General features: G+C 37.5%; 1 protein-coding gene across 3 annotated transcripts in view; it reads left to right on the top strand.

Annotated features, from left to right (window-relative positions):
- Positions 1–20069, top strand: part of LOC149177348 (Cyclin/Brf1-like TBP-binding protein) — a 411187-nt gene that overhangs the window by 331752 nt on the left and 59366 nt on the right. For all 3 annotated transcript variants that reach the window (XM_089420099.1, XM_089420101.1, XM_089420100.1), the window contains 3 exons: positions 7316–7492; positions 7634–7810; positions 19498–19830. In XM_089420099.1, coding sequence (XP_089276225.1) covers positions 7316–7492; positions 7634–7810; positions 19498–19830 — 687 coding nt within the window. The remainder of the gene's footprint in view (positions 1–7315; positions 7493–7633; positions 7811–19497; positions 19831–20069) is intronic.

Raw genomic sequence — 20069 nt, 5'->3', positions numbered from 1 at the left:
CCATGTGGTGGCATTGAAGAAGATGGTGCCTATGGAAGTTGTGGCACTGAAACTGATGAAGACGAACCCCCTACTGTTGGTGTTGAACCATGGATCCTGGGAACCAAGGGACCAGATGGGGGTGGCATCTCAACTCGATCATCATCATCTTGGAATCGCTCAAAAAATTCATACCAAAAAAACCATTAGTTAACAAAAAAAATTAAAAACAAGAATTAGAGAAATGCTTTATAAGCAAAATTCATACCACAATGGACATCCTTGGATAAGAGCATCCTCTAATTTCTCTAATTGCAACACTCCATCCTCCAAATTGAGCTCCTCTGGATTCTTGTCCCAAATCTTAAGGTATTTATTAGTCTTTGCATCAACACAGTAATGGGACAACAATCGCAAGTTGTAATGTACATAAACCAAGCTCTTTGCCCGGTCTAAACTCAACCTGTTCCTTTTAACACTGTGGATGAAAGAATAAAAGCTCCAACACCTCTCTGCAGAAGAAGTGTTTACCACTTGTGATAGCACATGCAATGCCAAAGTCTATAGAAGTGGAGTAGCCCCTGCATGCATGTTCCACCACTCAAGAGAAGAAAAAGTCTCTCGATCTCTAATTGCATGCATGCTCCCAAATGGACCAGTGTTAAGCGTATAGTTGCTCAACTGTCTTCGTACCATGGCAGCCTCCTCCTCATCAGGGACTAATTTACTCAATGCAATCATATATTTTTTGTGAACCTCTTGACCTTGTTGTGGTTTTCTCCTACTTCCCCCCTTAGGTGCTGGTGTTGAAAGCCATGACGAATCATAGTATTTAGGTGTCAAAACATATGTTAATGCATGCAATGGAACATTTAGCATTTCCCATCGGTTTCCACCTTTGCACGAATATAATTGTACAAGGTGATATCTCTAGGCTCAACAATGTCATTAATCTGCCCCAACATGCTATCCATTTGCTCATACACCTCCCCAATTATTGGTTGATCTGAATCTCCAAACTTGATCGTGTAATAAATTGGTTTGGTGAATTGCAAAACATATCTAACCTGTGACCAAAAGTGTCCTTGGCTACATTGGCACCATCTCTATCAGTGTTAATTTCCTCCCATGATTCAGCACACACCATATTAGTTAAAGCTTGTCTCACCTTCACTAGTTGCCTAAAGGTGAGGTAATAACTGGCAAATCTTGTTTTTGCAAGTTTAAGAAACTGCAACTTGGAGTAAGTGCCATAGAAGTAGTTTACCCTTTTATGCCCTGTGATGAATTTAATGAGTTGCTTCCCTCTCCTGTAAAGCTCATTAATCCACCCACATTCTTTATGCTTCACAATATCATGCATCAAAAGGTTCAGTGTGTGAACCAGGTACCCAGACCAAAAGATGTGTGGATGAGTACGCTCAATAAATTTTCCTGCTGCCTTACAATTTGTTGCATTATCTGTGATCACTTGAACCACATTATTTGGACCAACATCTTTGATTGATTGCAATAGGAGATCTGCAATGTTTTGGGAAGATGCACTGATAGAGGAGGAACCGTGACATGTAATAAATACTGCATCACTAGCAAAAACACCAAGAACATTTATCAAATGTCGGTTTCTAATATTTGTCCACCCATCTGATACAATGGATACCCCACAATCTACCCACTCATTTGTAAAACGTGTCAAAGCTCTTTGAACCTTTTCTTTTTCTCTTTCTAATAACACTGTTCTAGCTTTCTCATAGTTGGGGGACTTGTATCCTTTTGGGGCTTCATTGATGGCCTTTACCATTTCATGCCAATAGGGAGAGCAAAGCACATTGAATGATACACCGCAAGCACAAAGAAATCGGACTATCTTTCCATCCACATCATCCCTCCCAACAACATTCAGGAAATCCCCTATTGTTCTCTTACCTCCAAAGCTTCCAGAAGTACCATGAGGAGATGAGCTACCAAATTTAGAGGTTGCACTTGATTCGGAATGAGTTTTTTGTTTCTTGCTTTTTTGTTGTGAAACCTCCTCTATTTGGATGTATTTTTTTCTTTGTTCAGCTGAAATGTTTGGGCAAATTTGTATCCCCACAACACTCTTTTTGTCATCATTGTCCATCACCCCACAAAGATGCCTCCTCACATGGGTATATGAACCACTAAATGCTTTTCTTCCATGACAACCACGAGGGCACAAAAATTTGTAGCTTCCACCACCCTTTCCCCCTTCAAGTTTGGTGACATAGTTCCACAAGGGTGTTAATGTAGCTTTCCCCTCTAGTGTTTCAGTGTTCCCTTCAGGTTCAACTTCATCCCCTTCCTCTTCAAACCCTTCCTCCTCATCATATATTCGGTCACTCATATTGGGACCACTATCCTCTTATTCTTCTTCCCTTCTATTCCTACTCCCCCTTGCCATCATTAAAACCAAAAGTGGAATGATACATAGAAGCCAAAAGAACACCATCTTGGAATATGGATATAGGTGGTGGACAACCTGCAATTAAATGAGAAAGTAGAAATAATGGAAAAGAGTAGGACAGGGAGGAGAAAAATACAAAAAACAATGTCAAAAAAATGAGGGAGTTTGGGGTTTGCACTTACCTCTTTAGCTCTTGTAGATGGAAGTCCTCCAAGCTCCTCCTCCTTCACTCCTCCAAGCTCTCCTCTCTTCTCCTCTCTTTCTCCTCTCTTCTCCAAGCTCTCATAAACTAAAAGTGAGCAAATGAGAGATGAAAGGGTGTTAAATCCCTTCACTCCTCACCCTAACCCAAGGTGGACCCACCCCCAACCAAGGAAAAGAAAAAGTAAATAGATATAGATATAGATATAGATATAGATATAGATATAGATATCTATATCTATATCTATATCTATATCTATATCTATATATATAAACGATTTTTTTTGGCCCACGCGACGGAAACGGCAGACGCCCAGGCGAAGTGGTCGCAATCCATACGGATCAGACCTCGAAGCGTTGTGCTTCGTACGATCGAATCGTCGTATGAAATGCATTTCGAAAAACCAAAATGTGAATCGGCTGTACGATTCCGAAAATGGCAAGAATCAGATTTATCAACCCGATGCACGTTTTCGGTTTTTCCGAAACGCGTTTCGAAGGGCGATTCCCCTGCACATCCATACGGATCACGGACCGAGCTTTTGATCCTGAGGTGGGGGGGACGTTTCCTGCAACATTGGTTGGGAGACATGTAGAACTGAAAGGATTCAAGGGGGATGGAGAGCTTCCTACCTTCTTCAGAATAGATGCAGGAAAGCAGAATTATGGGACTGGAAAACCAAGAAAACTCTTTTGGATTGTTAGTTACCTCGGTTGTCCTCTATGGGTGTGAAGTTTGGGGGAGCAACATGTCAGACAACAAATGGAGACAGGTAGAAAGAATTCAAAAACACTTAATCACTAGCAATCTTAAAGTCAAATCAACTGTCCCATATGAGATCTTGCTAGCAGAGGCCGGTTTGTTTCCTATGGAAGCTTTAGCAATCATTTGTTTGTTAACGTATTTAAAAAAGGTAGATGGCATGGATGAGCACCGGTGGCCCAAGTTGATTGTGGCAGAAGAGTTAAAGCATAAGAAGAAAACTTGGAGGAAGTAGAATGAGAAGTGGATAGGAAAATGGGGAATCAATTGGTGGGATTTTCCTAATTCTAAAGTGGAAATAAAAATGTCGGTACTTGAAAAATTCAGCACTGCCATGTGGGAAAAACAGGGTGGCCATAAAAAAATGATATATGTCAATAATTTCAACCCTACGTGGTCACATAACAAAAAGACCTATTTGAGTGTCGCAATCAAGAGAAAGGCTAAGATTTTAATAACACAGCTAAGGACCGAATCCCATTATCTTAGATGCAAAATAGGTAGATGGGTAGTTCCCAAGGAAGAGTGGGAAGAAAGGACTTGTGTCTTTTGTGAGGAGGGAGTGGTTGAAACCAAATGGCCTATAAGGACCTTCGCAGCCTGAAAGAGGACAGTCTATGTGAGCTATTTGTGGAAGGAAAGCTTCACAAAATGACCAACTTTTTGATCATGATACACACCAAGAGAATTTTTATGGAGATAAACTTGATTGTATGATGTTTTGTAGATTGGATATATGGGTCCCTTAGACCGTTTTTCTTTCATGGATGTCATTAAAAATCCTTCACTTCACTTCTATTGTACAACATTGTAACTGTAGAATCTTGTAATTTGTGGTTGTACGACTTAGCACTTATGATTTTTTCTCTTAAATTTTATTTATTTGTAACTTTCTTTATTCATAGCGGAATGCTTCTCTTCAACAAAATTTCTAAGCTCAAATGGCCAAAGGTCAATTTGTGGTCAAAGACATGAAGAATTCATAGAAATTCTAGAAAATTTTCAATGTGGCTAAAAGTCTGTATGTTCAATGGCCGTAATCAAAAAAGGAGCTCTAATATGAGTGCCTAATTAGATATAAACCTTTGATACCAAATGTTATAATCAAGTATGGCTCACCATAAAGTATCCAAAATACTTGGAAAATAAAGCTATCCGTTACAATAAAGAATAATATACTGAATAATGTTTTAAAGAATGATATGTTATGATACAATGGGCCCCGTATATATACCTAAATGGAATGTTTTTACATTAATATATCATGTCCTTTCATTAAAGTAATTATTATTTAATTATGAGTCATTTATTTATATTGTTTTATATGTTTATGTTCATGATTGATATGCTCTCACCTTTTACTCTAGCATACAAGAAGTGAAGATCATTTAACCAAATGTTATGGGATGCACAATAGCATGTAGGAGTGTCTTGATTTTCAGTTAGGATAAGTTTATCTCCTAGTTGATATGCTAACCATATTGCATTAGCATTCTCTATTTGTTATTTTGAGGAGGTAAGGCGTACCTCTTTCATGGAGGAGTGTGATGTTAGGGGAATAATGGTTAATTTTGAGGCTACGATAGGTTCAAATTTCTAGATGGAACGTTTGGTTGAATTGTAGAGGGAGCTAATTTGTGTTGGTGAAAACACTTTCCTTGTAAACAAGGAGTGTTGGCTTCTAGGGTTACTTCGAAAGTGTTTACACCATGCTTCAGGGTGCTTTATGTGAGGTGGGTTGCATGGTGTGTTGATTATGCTTGTTTGTTTTGTGACTTGCTATCCCTTGACTTGATGGTTATATGTTTGACTTCCTTAAGGGCTTGGAGGCCTATATGGCTTAGTGGTTTTCTTCATGAGACATGCACATGGAGGTTGGTTGTTGGGGAGGCTGACTTTCCTTTGAGAAGTGTTGTGCATCTTGGAGGAAGGTGTTGAGCCCTAGATGGCATGGGGATACTTGGTTTCTTGCATGGAGGCTTCTTCTTGACTTGATCCTTGGGTTGAGGAGTGATAAGGTAGGTATGGTGGACCTGGATGTATGCATGGATTAGGAGGGAGCGTGGGAGCATTGGACACATCTTGTTGATTGTTTATCCTTGAAATCTTGTGTGTTGGACATATTCACCTTGAAGCTTGACATGTGTCACTTGGAGTTGTAGCATTCTACATGTGGGCCTTACTTGTGTAGAGTTAGGTTGCTTGTAGTGGACTAGGTGCACTTGTTATTATTTGCCTCCCTCACATTCATTTAAACAAAGGGAGGAGAGAGTCTTTTCATCACTTGTACTTCTTCATTCATGTGATCACATATATATGTTAGAGATGTGAGAGCTAGGGAGAACTTGTCTTCATGTACTCTTATTCATGTGTATTTGCTATATGTCGTGAGTGCTAGGGATCTTGGATAAATTTCAAGGGAAGACTAGGGTTATGGTTTTTCCATAAGGAGAAAAAGAAGACTAGGGTTTGGGATAAACCCTAGGGGAGCTAAAGAAGCATATTGTCTTGTAGTTCTTGTGAGAGAAGAAGACTAGGGTTTTGTTGCATTTGGAAACCCTAGTGCTACATGGTGTGCTTGTTACGGAGAAGAGAGTAGGAGACATTCTTGTAAGCTAGTGGGGTGCAACTGTAGGTGATAAGGACTCACTTGTGTTTATGCTAGCTTTTTGAGCGTCCTTGGTGGAGTAACCAGTGTTGTTTCGAAGTGATTCATAGTTAGGAGTTGGTGGTTAGGGTTTTGTTGTGGTTTCATAGTTAAGGTTTGGAGAGCTTGACTTGTACTACCATGTGATAAGATTTTGGTATGTACATGTACTTCATCTTTTATACATATGTGAGGCCCAAATTTTGTGTACTTGCAGTTTTGAATTTCAGCTCATGTTATTTTCTTGATTGAGTAGATTCTATTGCTGGTTAACATAGAGCTGATCTGTTTAAGTGATTTAACATACCGAAGACAGAGGAGCAGATTTACTATTGTTACAAGACATTTCAGATTTGCTATATGGTGGGAAAAGTATGGTCTAAGGGTTGTAGCTTTGTGGTATTAAAGTACACTTGAATGATATTTATTATTTTAGGCTGTATTCTGAAATTGGATAAGTGAAGTGAAATATTGCTGCTCTAAAGTCACATTTCATATTCATCCCTAAGGCTGAAAGTTCAGAGGAAATATATTTGGGAAACCTTGAGGTTGTGGTGTAACTTGGGAAGCTGCATTATTTGCCAAATTCTCAATTTTTTTACAATGCTATGCACTTTTCAGATTATGGCATGATTATTTGGACTCTGGAGGCCATTTAGAGCCTCAATGTTTATGTCTTGTGTCTCATAATTTTACTTTTGTGTAACTGTGGAGGCCATTTAGAGTCTCATTGCTTATGTCTTTTGTCTCATAATTTTTTTTTTATGTATATCAAAACTTGTGGCTTATGCACCTCGATGAGCTTTTGCTTATTGGCACCCTTAAATCAGCAAGCTTGCATATCTGGTGTCTAATGATTTGGAGTTACATTTTTTTTGAGTTACTTAAGTGGACAAATAATTACACAATTATTCAAGGTTACAATATGGGAGGTCTTGGTTTACTAAAGCTAAAGTTTCATTGATGTACATGATTATATTTTTTAAACTATAATTTGAATGCTTAATGCATTTTTATATATTACAACGTCATTTTCCAAGTCAAAGGCTGAGTCTGAGCTGCCTAGTAATTTTGGGTTCACTGAGTTCAACTTGAGTCACAGTCTGATAACTGTGATGTAGTAGCCATCATCCTCATTCATCTTACGGCTTAGTTTTTATTGTCAAATTAAAATCTTATTGCATGTAACAGCAATATCTAGCAGACGTATTCAAAATATTTTCTCTCTAGTATCTAGATGATCTACCTACTACATAGCCATTTTGGCTGAAATATCAAAGGCTTGTCATTTTTTTAACAGATAGAGGAGTTTGAAAACAAGGCCAAGGAGCTTGAGGCAGAAATGCAGACAATTAAAGTTCCACCAATAAATGCAGAGACTAAAGGAATAAAAGGCATAACAGATTTACTTTGTGAGCACAAGGACACGGGGTCCACCCATTTTGCACACGGACTTTGCCACTCCTGTTATGAAGAGGTATGCTTGAGTTTTATCTTCTAATTTAGCTATCATTCGATGGCCAATTGATCTTGCTTAAAATCTTAACTCACTGCTGAAGTTTTGTGATTTTGCCATTCTACTACAGTTTATTAAATGTCTAGTCTTTTTCTTTTACAGTTTGTCAAACTCTCTGGAGGTATTCAGGGAGGATCTGCACCACCTGCATTCCAGCGTGCTGAAAAACAGAGGAGAGAGGGTGCCTTACGTAAAGAACAAGGGAAAATATCTTTTTTTGATGAAGAAGATGAAGATGATCAGTGTCAGATAGACACCCAGAAATGCTTTGAAGACAGTGTATGTTTATTTTTTAGGCTAGCTATATTTTGCTAATTCTCATTGTGATTGTTGATCTGCAAAGTTATAGCAATCCACAAGTCGTTGTTAATGCTCTTGTTTTTAAAACGTTACTTGGACCTTGAGTGGCTGCATGTTACTGTCTTGAAAGTGAATTTTGAGGAAATTTTGATTTTTCTGCAATATAATGGGCTTACGAAAGATCACAAGTAGACACTGCTGTGAATCAGGATTAATCAGGATGTCTATGTCATTAATTGAGTGCTATTACAGGTCTTTATTCAGATTACTTTGTTAGTGTTAAGAATTGGGGCAGGCAGCATTCAAAGACAGAAGATGATGGTAAGTCTGTTGTTGATAGCAAGAAGCCCTTCAAGTGACAGTTCAATAGTGAGCCCGCCCACAATGAAAGGTCGAAAAGGCCGAAAGACACTAAACTGGATCACTGAAAGTGGAAGGGGCTAACAGAGCTTTGCACAGTGGATTATGCTTTGAGGATTGGAGTATTAGAGCATCGATACAACCCTGCGGGATCTTTAGATTCACCTTTGTCTCTGAACTCTATGGCAATCCAAAAATTTTCCTGCAATTTAAGACAGTTTGGCCATTCTGATGACACTAGGATTGTTTCTTCATCCTGCTAGACTTCGTTGTGAGGAATGCACAGACCGCATTTGTGTGGCCCACGATCCATCAACCTAACAAGTGTGGTCAGACTTTAGGAGCTGAAGCATCCCCAAATTACTGTGTGGTCTATTGCTGGGAAGGTAGATTTGTGGAGGAACCCTCATTCAAGGACAGTGTTTGCAACAAATGTTGTGAATTTTCTGAATGAGAGGATGTAAAAAGTAACCTTCTTTGGAAACTATAAACCTTGTTCTGACTTGCCAAGCCTTGCAGAGATGTATTTGAATAAGACACTTGAACTGGATAAATTTATTACACTTGAAGTATCAAAGAAGCACAGATCTGACAGCGAATTTGGCACAGAAGATTGAATTCTCAACTAAATCTTGCTCAGATGAACCAGATGTTATCTACAAGACAGATTGGATTGAAGGTGCTTTGGTGCTTTGATTCTTTGTAATGCAGGCCTCCTTCACCATCTCAAAGTTATTTCATAAGCCAAGATCACTCAACAAACACAATTTATGCGATAATCTGGAGGTAGAATGATCAGCTATGAAATCTTTGACTTAATCATTGTACTTCCAAATGAATGCTGATCTATAATTTTGATGGTGTAGATAGCTTCACTATTCTGTCATGGGTCACTGTCATAAAACTTAAATTCCTCATGATACATAGAAAACTACCATGGAAACTCTAGGACACAGGCTCTGATATTATTAACCTCTCTTTACCATGACTTGGATATTATCATTTTTTCCAATGTTACTTGGGAGCGGGAGCGGAAGTGGGGAGCGGGAGCGGAAGCGGAGCGGGAGCGACCATTTTCAGAAGCTCCCGGTTTGGGAGCGAATCCCGGAGCGATTTTTTAAAAATATATATATTTTTTATATTTTTTAATTTTTGATACATATATGTCAACAAAAACATGTAAAATGATAAATTAGATATAAAAAACATAAAAAAGCATAGATTGAACCATATAACAACAATCATCTAGAAGTTATAATCTTCATCAACCACGTCCGCAAGTTAGTAACATAGTAACATACAACATATTGAGTCTCATGATTCATCAATCTTAAAGTTTCAAGCTTTCAAAATTCAATATATAACATTTATCATCATTGATCACCAAAGTTGTACTTGTAAGCTAAGTGTAACCATTACAACAAATAATATCTAACATGAAATGAAATGTTATAAAATGAAACGAAATGAAACAACTTTCAACTTTCATGAAGCATCATATTCATAATTCATTACTAATGAGTTATAATTGCCAAACTTCAAACTTAAATTGTCATATATTGTTTAAAAAAATATCATAATAAATATGAAAGAGTCAATAGTTATAAAAGCTACTAGAAACTAGAGAAGAGAAGTAAATCTATTATCTATTTCTTATGCTTGGGCCTCTTGCCACCACGAGAAATGTCTAATTTTTTAGTCTTGTTGCAAAATCAGGATCTTTGTCATTAATATCACCCTCCAAGCATTAATATCCAGAGGTATCTTTGTCATTACCTTTGTATCTGTATAGGGATCTTTGTCATTAATATCACCCTCTAAGCATTAACATAAGATAGAAAAAGCATAGCATGTCAAGTCAAGATTTTGTTTGAGTGATGCGTACATTTTTGAAGGGTCATGATAGAGGAGTTCGACAACCAATGTCACTAACATCAAGGTACATAGAGGGATTGGTACTCTTGATTAAATATGAGTTCCATACCCTAATGCATGACAAAATTCAATGGAAACATTGCAATCCCCCAATCCTGAAATCCTGAAAAACTGATAAGTCTGCTGGATTTTGAATGAAATCTAAAATTCTACTTTCTCCATATGAAATCCAATGAGGACGAAACCACTCTCAAACATCCTGAGTCATTTCATGGTAATGTTAAAAATTTAAGTAAAAGGATGAAAATGAAAATTAAAGAAAATGTCACTTTTACTTTAAGAATTTAACATTACCATGAATAGCATATCAATATTAGGGCCTAGACTTGATCATTAAGTTGCCCCACTCAAAAACTATTTGTTTCTTTCAAAAAAAATTGCATTTCGAACATTACTACAAAAAAAAAAAACGCAAAAAAGGCAAAACGCTCCCGAAAACGCTCCCGAAAAGGCAGGGAGCGAAATTTTTTTTAGGGAGCGCGCTCCCGACCCGCTCCCGCCCGGAGCGCGGATCGGGAGCGGGAGCGAGAGGGGGGGGGGGGTGCTCCCCCGCAACACTGATTTTTTCTTAACCATGGTTCTCATGTAACCACCATTCCTTAACCATGGCTCTGATATTTTCATCTTCTCCCCACCATGTCTCTGATACCATGTTAATAATTGGAGCAAGCAAGACAAGACAAGCAAATGGTGGAAAAGGCCTTAAACCTTTCTCTTAGCTTATTGTATTGATCTGATGATATGAATTTATAGTATGTCAATTGGACCATTCTAGATATCGATTTCATTGACAACTCATCAGTGGATAATGACAACTCCGCATCAAAGATAAGGTTTACAACTCATATCTATGTGGTCTCAGACTTTGTGATTGTCTAGGGACTTATAATCTAACACTTAGATCATGGTACAAGTTGTCAACAAACAAAAAAAAACCTTTTTTTCTATTATTGAAGAAATTCTAAATCAGATTCCTTTAGTAAAGAAGCATAGGTCATTGTCACCTAGGGTCTGAAAAAGATACTGAACCTTTCTTAAATAACGAAGTTCTAGAAAGACTGTGGGGCTATGTACTGTGATTGATTTGCATTGAGTACTAAATAAAAGAGACATTATAATGAATGATGGAACGTGATGAATATTTAGCTCTGCGATTGAATATTGGAGCGTGATTTGTGTTTCTGTGTTGAAGAATCCCCAACATCATTGTGCATGTTGAGCACTTCTGTACGTTGAGATTTTGAAGGCAGTGTGTTGCAATATTATTTCAATTCAAATCGCTAGGAGTTGTTTGTGAGCGTTGTATTTGGTTCTCTGGTGAGTTGAAAGCATATTACCCACAATCTTGGTTGAACTATGCGCTTAAACTGGATGATCCATTGGTGAATTTAATTTCGAGCTAAATATTTTTGAAGGTCATGGTAAAATGCTATGGTATACATGACCAGCAGTGATACATATTCAATATATGGTATGCGTTGAGTTCCCATAAAAAATGGTGGTGCTGGAATGATGTTTGTTGAAGACCCCTGCGCATGACCGTGTATTGTTGAAGAAGGTGCATTGAACCATTCATGATAGAACATTGAAGATATGCCGAGAATACAACTTGGTGATATATGCGAGTTAGTTTTGGCACTATTCAAGTTATTTCCATGTGAATTGATATACTGTGCGCTGGTTGTTTTGGTATGGTTCCATTAACCGTGCATTTATTTCCCTTAAAAACAATGCTCCTGTGTTCATACATGCATTAAAGTTTTGAATAGCCGTAGTTCCTACATGTGTTGAAATTTATTGGGTTGTAGATGGCATGTGTTGAATAGACTTTTTTAAAAGACTGTGTGTTGGAATGGAACCAAGTCCATGCATAACTCCTAGTATGTTGTGTTGAAATTTTTGAAAGACTATATTTGGTATTTGTATTTTGAAGACCAAGTATCGTATGATGCATGAATTAACTACTAGGCATATGTGTGTGTCCGAATAGTTCTAGAAGACCATCTTTGGCACACCACAGCAAGCAATTTGCAGTTTATGAGATTATGTACAACTCTTTCTCTGGCGATCTGTAATCCCACAATTGCAGCTGTTCCACATGCTATCATCGATGGTTACAAGAATGGAGAATTTGAAGGATTTAAGCAAGTTTGCAGTGGCTGCTGTCCCAGTATGGCATTGTATTTAAAACTTATTATAGATTTTGTCTACATATATATGCATTGATTCCTTGATTCGACTATTGCATAAGATTTTGGTGGGTTGTGATTGTTTTGACAAATAAAAATAATCTTTTGTGGAGAAAAGTTTAGTCGGTTGTATTGTCAGAACATAATGCTGGGCATGAGTAAACTCTTATTTTTATATGGATTGTAATTGGTGCTTGTTGGTTGCACATTGATCATTTGCTGCACATTTATAAAGGATATTGCTAGTGGATATTACTTTTCTGCATTGAGTAGTAGTTGTGATAAGTTTTTAAGGTGTAATTCTGACATTGAAAAAAAAATGGCCAGAATCAATGAAATATTAGAGTTTCTCAAAACTCTCATATTGTCTACTACTCATGATACATTAAAAGTCAGCAAAGTTTCTCTCACAGACATTCAGGTCTGTCTACAAAATGCACAAGAGAAAATTGATTTTTTGCAGCTCGAATCTCAGCGACAGCAAGAAGAATTAAAACAGAGGAGTCATTCTAAACTTGTTTCTGTTCAGAACAATGAAACAGACTCCCATAAATAGCAAGACAATATTGTTGAAGTTCATTCAGATCCAGTGCCCAATAAAGCAGCAGTTGTACATGCAGATGCAGAAGTTAAGCTTGCACTTCCAAAGCCCATCATCAAACCTTGGGAAGAACTTGTCCACAACAAGTACAGAACTGGTCTTGGATATGACAAGGACTTGTCCTTTCATATTCCAGACTACTCAGAGCCCGTTCAGTTTTAGAGTGATGGATTCATTCATGACAATTCACCGCCAGCTGTTCCAGATTCTGCTCCTCTTCCACAGCAACAACAACAGATTGTGAAATGCCAACACTGTTACCGAGTTGGCCATCTGAAAGATCACTGTTTTGATCTTCATTCATGTAAGCACTGTCATAAAACCAATCATTCTTCAAACAGATGCTTCAAAAACAAACGTCCTACAAGAAAAAAGATTCATCTTGGATGGATCACTTCTTGGCAATGGGCATCAACAGCCAAGAAGATATTTCAGTCACATATCAGAACTTGTTCAAGAGTATTGAACAATCTTGCAGTTGAGTTTTCTCCATCATCTCACCTTGTATCTGACAGAGGGGAAATGATGGTCATCTACAAGCTTCAAAGCCACATCAAGCGAGCCTGACCCACAACCTGCAACACCAGATTCAGAGTTGTAGCCAGAGACAAAGATGCCCCTGAGCATGCCTTCAGTTGGTAATCTGGGACACTTTCTCTAGCAGAAGACTTCAGCTTCTTGCCAGTTTTGGAAGAATTTCAGGAACAAAATTGGGGACACTTCCTCTAGCAGAAGACTTCAGCTTCTTGCCAGTTTCGAAAGAGTTCCAGAAATTGCATTAAGCATTCTAGAGTTGTTGGTCATCCTTAAACCATCACAGGTTGAGACTTCCCTTTTCAGGTTGAAGTTCTCCCTTTTATGCGAGGTGAGACCTCCCTTTCATGGTTGAAGGTTTCCCTCTTCAAAACAATAGGAGCACTTCCTCTAGCAGAAGACTTCAGCTTCTTGCCAGTTTTGGAAGAGTTCCGGGAACTGCACTAAGCATTCCAGTGTTGGTGGTCATCCTTAAACCACCACCCTTTATACCAACATTTCAGAGAGCACATTCAGCCTAGTGCTGCCATGCATTTTTGCACATTTTGTATTACAACTCTCTTCTTGGACTCATACATAACCCTTCGGATTAAGGGGGGGAATGTTGGACACCTAATCCTCAATGGGTTAGTGTGGAAGCCGAATAGACAAAAGGAGTCCAAGAGACCTTGGGATGTGGAACCCAACGGTCAAACCATGTACTATAAATGTATATCTCTTGTTAATAAAAATGTATTCTCATGTTTTATCTTTCAGATTATGTTGCTGCCATGTGTGTGTTTAACAATTATGATTTTTGAGATGTAAGCATTCCTCATTCTCTGAGTCAACTTTATTTTGGCCTTCATGCTTCTCATCTTTTAAACACTTGATTTCTTCTACTAATGTTTGGTTAAGGCACTTTAAACGTAAATTTTCTTCTTGTTCTAATAAACGCTCCTTGAGTTCCTTCTTTGATGCTTTAGCTTTCTTGACTTGTTCGAGTAGATTTTCTTGGTGATCTATGAGGCGCGATTTTTTTTGTCTTTGTTGCAGATGATTTCTTCAAGCTCTTTTTGCTTCTTTGATATAGTTTTTTTGTTATCTTGAAACATTGAGTCTGAGATATCCTTAAGGTCTTGTAATGAAGATTTTGTTGATTTTGATTTACTTGTTATGTCTCGAAACGTGCCCATCTTCCCTTTATAAGGAAACGCCAAAACTTGTTTCTCCATGTTTAACATGAATGTACCCAAATCCTTAAACCAAGGTTGACCAAGTATGATGTCAGTGTTTTTATCCATCCTTACAACATGAAATTGAGATATGTACTCATAACTACCTATTGTCACTTCTAGATCACTAATTTTATACTCTTTTTGGTTCAAAAGTATTTTTCTTTACACCAATGCTTAGCCATGGAATTAATAGTTGATTTTCCAAGTTGATGTTGATATAATTTTTATCATTGCTGATGACGACATTAACTTCTCTTCCTTGGATACTTCCTTTTAGTGTAATTACAACGTGATCTATGATTGGAAGACCTTTGTAGGAAAACCTTTCTTCCTTCGTCATTTTAGAATTGAGCTCCTTCATTTTTTTTTCAATGATCAATCCCATTTGTTTTGTCGAGATGACTTAAGGTATTATGTAATTGCACCCCCCCTTTTTTTTTAATTAATATAATTATATAATTGGCTATATAACAAGGGTATATATATATATATATATATATATATATATATATATATATATATATATATATATATATATATATCAAGTTATACCACTATTTGATTGACTTAATTCGATTTAATTGAAACGACACTATGGTTGGCAGAGGACAAAATGACGGATGGGGTTTGAGTTAACGACAACAAGAATAGACGTTGAAAGGCAGTCGGGTCTACAACTGGTTGGGAACTGGTGAGAGCGAGTGACTAGATCAACGTGGGAACGAGTATAGAAGACTGACAGAGGGTGTCGGGCACGTTGATAGGGAGAGAACAGAGCATACGCGAGTTGACTGGACTCTGGGATGTGGTGGACATAGCACGATAGATGGTTGATGGCACAGGTGGCGGGGAAGTGGAATGAGCAGAGGCGAGGTTTAAGTCAGCGACTGGTTCGATAGTAGGTGGCTCCAAGGGTAGCCTGCTCAGCTGCTATGACGACTCTCCGCAGTTCCTGCGACAGTGTGGGGACTGGGATGACCAGCAGTGGGAACCAGGAGGCAACGCAAGTGGCGGCTGAGGTTTCGAATGGCTGCAGGTAAGAATGTTTTTATAGCTTTTTTTAATATAAATTTTTCTTACTTCTATTTCTTTTTTTTTTGTAACTCTATTTTAATTTTGTTTTTTGAAAGATTTTTTTTTTAATAATGCCGGAATATATTATTTTCTTCCTATAAATGTATATTATCTCTTTTTTCTATATAATTTTTTTTTGGTTTGCTTACCTTATATATATATTTTTATAATTTTTTTTTATTTTCTTTTAATATTATATTTTATTCTAATAATGGCCAAAGGCCTAATTAGAAAAACCACCAGATTGGAGAATCTACTTCTCGTAAGGAATGATTGATTGACAACAACAAAATTGACGACGAGTTGAAGACTAGAGGCCGGATCAGACGAGCTCTGATACCAATGTAACGACCAAGGGTCGTATACGCAGCGGAAATATTAAAATACTCCATAGAAAAAGACATCCATCGTAGGATAGAATTGTAAATTGTATACTGTATTAAAGAATTGATATAGGATGATACAAATTAAAATGAGGGTCCTGTATATATAGCCAGGTAAGTACCCTTTCACGAACAGTTATGTCCTTTAGGTACATACCTTTTCATTAATTGCTAACTAATTTATCATTAATCTTATTTGTTGTTTTTTACATTATTTGTGTTTATTTTTATATAAATTTAGGTCGTTACAGTGTTCCACAGGTTTCCTTCACTAATTTACCCCTAGGGACTACTCCCCTTGACTTGTCTAGGAGAGAGTCTAAACGGAGTGAGTAAGGATCAGAGTGACAAACCTTACTCTAAGTGTTGTCGCGGTGCCTATACACTTTGTGAGACAACAAGAGGCTTACCTAGGTGTTGTTACATAATTAAATGGTTATACTAGCATCATTTATATTACAATATGCAGAATTTGAGTTTACAATGATACAACATGTAGCTAACTGATGATTTTGGTCTTTGAAAAAATTTGTGCATTGCTTCTCTAGACTTGTGACAAAACGAGTGCAACACATCCTTCAAGTTGGAGCATGTAAATCAGGGTGTTGGAGCATCCTTCCAGTTGGAGCTGGTGAACTAGGGCATTGGAGCGTCCTTCAGGTTGGAGCCTGTAAACCAGGGCGTTGGAGCCTCCTTCTATTGGAGCTGAGAATCTTGGAAGTTGGAGCTTCCTAATTGATGTAAATCTTTTGAAGACAAATATTAAGAAGCGTTTGGTGGTTTTTCTCTCGGAAGGGTTTCCACCTAAAATTTGTTGGTTACTGTTCATGTGATGTTGATTTATGTTGATCTAATGTTAATGATAATTAATGCTTTGTGAAATTAAAACTACTAATTGATAATAAATACTAATTCCACACCCCTCTTACTGTTTCCAACAGCAGGATGATATATTTCCTTAGAGTGCCCCGTTGCTGAATTATTGCCATTTAACCAAAAATAACTGCCTCAAATGCTGATCCTTGCACTTACTTTCCTCCATTAACACTTTTCTCTAATTATTTTGACTCCCAAAGTCACTAGAAACAAGTTAGAGCACCCTCCTTAAATAGATTGGCCACCTTCTAGACCATGCTAAAATTTTGGCTAGAGGTATCACATTGAACCTATTATCCCTCATATTTCATGCAGCCTTGTCCCAGGTTGAAGATCCTGCCCAAGTAGATTGCATTTCTAGGATGTTGGTTTAGGGGCCATAATTTTTGTGCTTTGATGCATGTTGTTCATTGGGTTACCACCTTTTGGGCATTTTGATATTGTATATGGAGGCTTACATGTTACAGGGGGATATTGGTGAAGTGTTATGCTTGACACAAGGGTCTTGTCCACATTTTATACATTTGTTGATCCCTGGAGCATGGTTAGAGAGGGAAACCATCAACTCAAGGTATTCCCTAGGTATTTGCTTATTATTGGACTTAATATGTAATGAGGTGATGTGCCCTTTTTCTAGAGCATGTCTCCCTGCGGCGCGCTTTTTGGGTTGCATGACATACCGCGTGGAGGGGGGAGATGTGATTTGTGATGGACCACACAGTCTATTCATATTGATCTTGTATTTCGTTGCATTTCACATGTGGCTCTGCTATTTTAGGATTTGTTAGGCTCTTTGCCTTGGAGAGCCCTCTTTATGTAATAACTTGTTCTTTTTTAGTATTTTTCTTGCAGTAATTAGTGGATCTAGAAACCCCTGCTGAAATCTATATAAGGATTTGCTTTCTCCATTGTTGGAGATGGGTGGATATGTATGGAGATTCCTTCCAATAGCTTTGTTGAATATCTTATAAAAGTAATGGAAAGTGAAGGGTTCTTGTTATATGAGACTCTATGTTTTCATCTCAAATCGCTAAATATGGTTGCTAAAAAAGTATATTCGAGAGCTGTTCCATTTGTGACGGGTACTTTTACTCTATTGGAAGGACTTAGGCGTGGGATTTTTTCTCTTTTTCCCCTTTGTTTTTTCATCATTGAATGTAGTAATTTTATAGCTTTGATCTTCATTACAGTTCTTGCAGATTTTTACTTCCATTATAAGACACAGGCTTATTTTAGTTATTTGCCTAAGACAGCCACCTTAATTCAATAATTCATAGTTACATATTCTGCAATTGTAAATGGAAAATAAAGGTCGATTATAGCATTCTATACCAGATCTATTGTGCCTTAATTGTCCATAAAAGGTTAGTCCTCTAAGATTAATACCTTGGCTCCATTTTGTCTAAATTGGATAGGCATTAGTCTTGGTCCACCATCTCTTTCATTTCTAAAATTTTATGCTTTCCTAGGGTAACCCCCCTTGTGCTAGAGGAGAGCCAGTCTACAGTGAGAGGTAATTGTTGTGGTGACAATGGACAATCCTGTATAGTTCCTCTAAAGTTGCACTTGTCTTTTAGGGCTTTGCTGCTTGAAGTGCAGGTTTGGGAGATAATAGAACCCAAAGATGGATAAATTTAATCATTAAAATATCATCATGCACTCACCAAACTGGACCAACTTAGCTCTGAACTCAAACTGCTCGCACTGAAGTCAAGTCAATATCCTTCTTACCCTTGAAAATTGAAACCACTACACTACTGCACTCTGGAACCTTGACACTGCATCATGTACCTGCTATAGACATGCTAAAAATGGCAGTCCAGATTTTTAAAAAAGTGAAAATCTGAATGAAGGGAGTTCTGGATGCCTGCCAAATATAGCATGTCTGAAAATAGCAGTACCTCTCATGTCAATTAAAATTACATATCAGATTTGTCTCTCTGCAAGGAACACCTATATGTGCTCAAACTCGACATGCAATTCTTGAAACATTAATTGTTGAAAATAGTATGTAGTGGAACTGCTTGCATGTCAGCTGAAAGATACTCATTGGGACTGTGAGCTCACAAAGACCAGAAATATGTAGATTACTCTGACATGCAAGCCCTAGAACTTTGCCTCCCAGAAAGTAGAACTGCTAAAAGAAAGCAAACCCTTCAAATCTGAACAAACTCAGAATATAACAGGCTCTGATCAATCTAACTCTGGATGTAAATGTAAATGGAACCAGAATGATACAATCAGTCTGGCACTTAACCCTCCGGTTTTTATGTCATGCTTTTGTTTTTTTTATAATGCATTCATAACTTTCATACATCATTAGTTGCTGTGTAGTACAATCATTCCTTTTCTATTGTTGAAAACAGTAATACAATTATAAAAATAAATTAGAGTTTTTTAAATTTCTGCCTTGATAGGTGGGGAGTGCAAAATTGAGAACATTGCTTATTTTACTAATGAAACTGATTAATTTCATTTTCCTTGTGTATTTTGTCAGGCTACAATGGAAACGGAGAAAGAAAAAAAAATGAATTGGAAAGCAGTCAAGGATGGTAATCCAGATTCACAAGAACAGGAGAATGCAGAGGGTTCAATTCGTTATGAAAGTATTAAAAATCTGTCTAGGAGTACAGCTTCTAAAGATGAATATGCAGACATTCCAAACGGTGATAGTCAAACTGGTGCAGTGGGGAGTTGTTTATCAGAGGCTGTCATTGAATGCCAAGCTGGGATAGATGATTGGACTCAATCTCAGTCCCAGGCAAGCAATAAATTTGAAGATGAGATGGATGAGGAATTAGAGACATTATCTGACATTGATGATGATGAGGTAATGACAAGCTGTCATTATCAGTCCACTTTTATTATTTTGAGCACCTGATCCGAGGATAATTATTTTGATTGGTCTACACATATGCAGCAGAAGTTTCACCTTTGTTTTTACATGACAACAGGACATGTTTATGTGCATTATAATGTCTGTGGAATGTCATCTGCATGTCTATGTCTCATTTATGATTTAAGTGTTTTGGGATGCATTTCTTTTGGAAATAAGTGTATCATTGCACT

The sequence above is a fragment of the Pinus tabuliformis genome, chromosome 4_1 (genome assembly GCF_031772625.1).
Source record: "Pinus tabuliformis cultivar Carrire ecotype Pingquan chromosome 4_1, CPIR1, whole genome shotgun sequence".
NCBI classification, from domain to species: Eukaryota; Viridiplantae; Streptophyta; class Pinopsida; order Pinales; family Pinaceae; genus Pinus; species Pinus tabuliformis.
The sequence above is the reverse complement of the archived record's forward strand: the minus strand, read 5'-3'. Positions and strand labels throughout refer to the sequence as shown.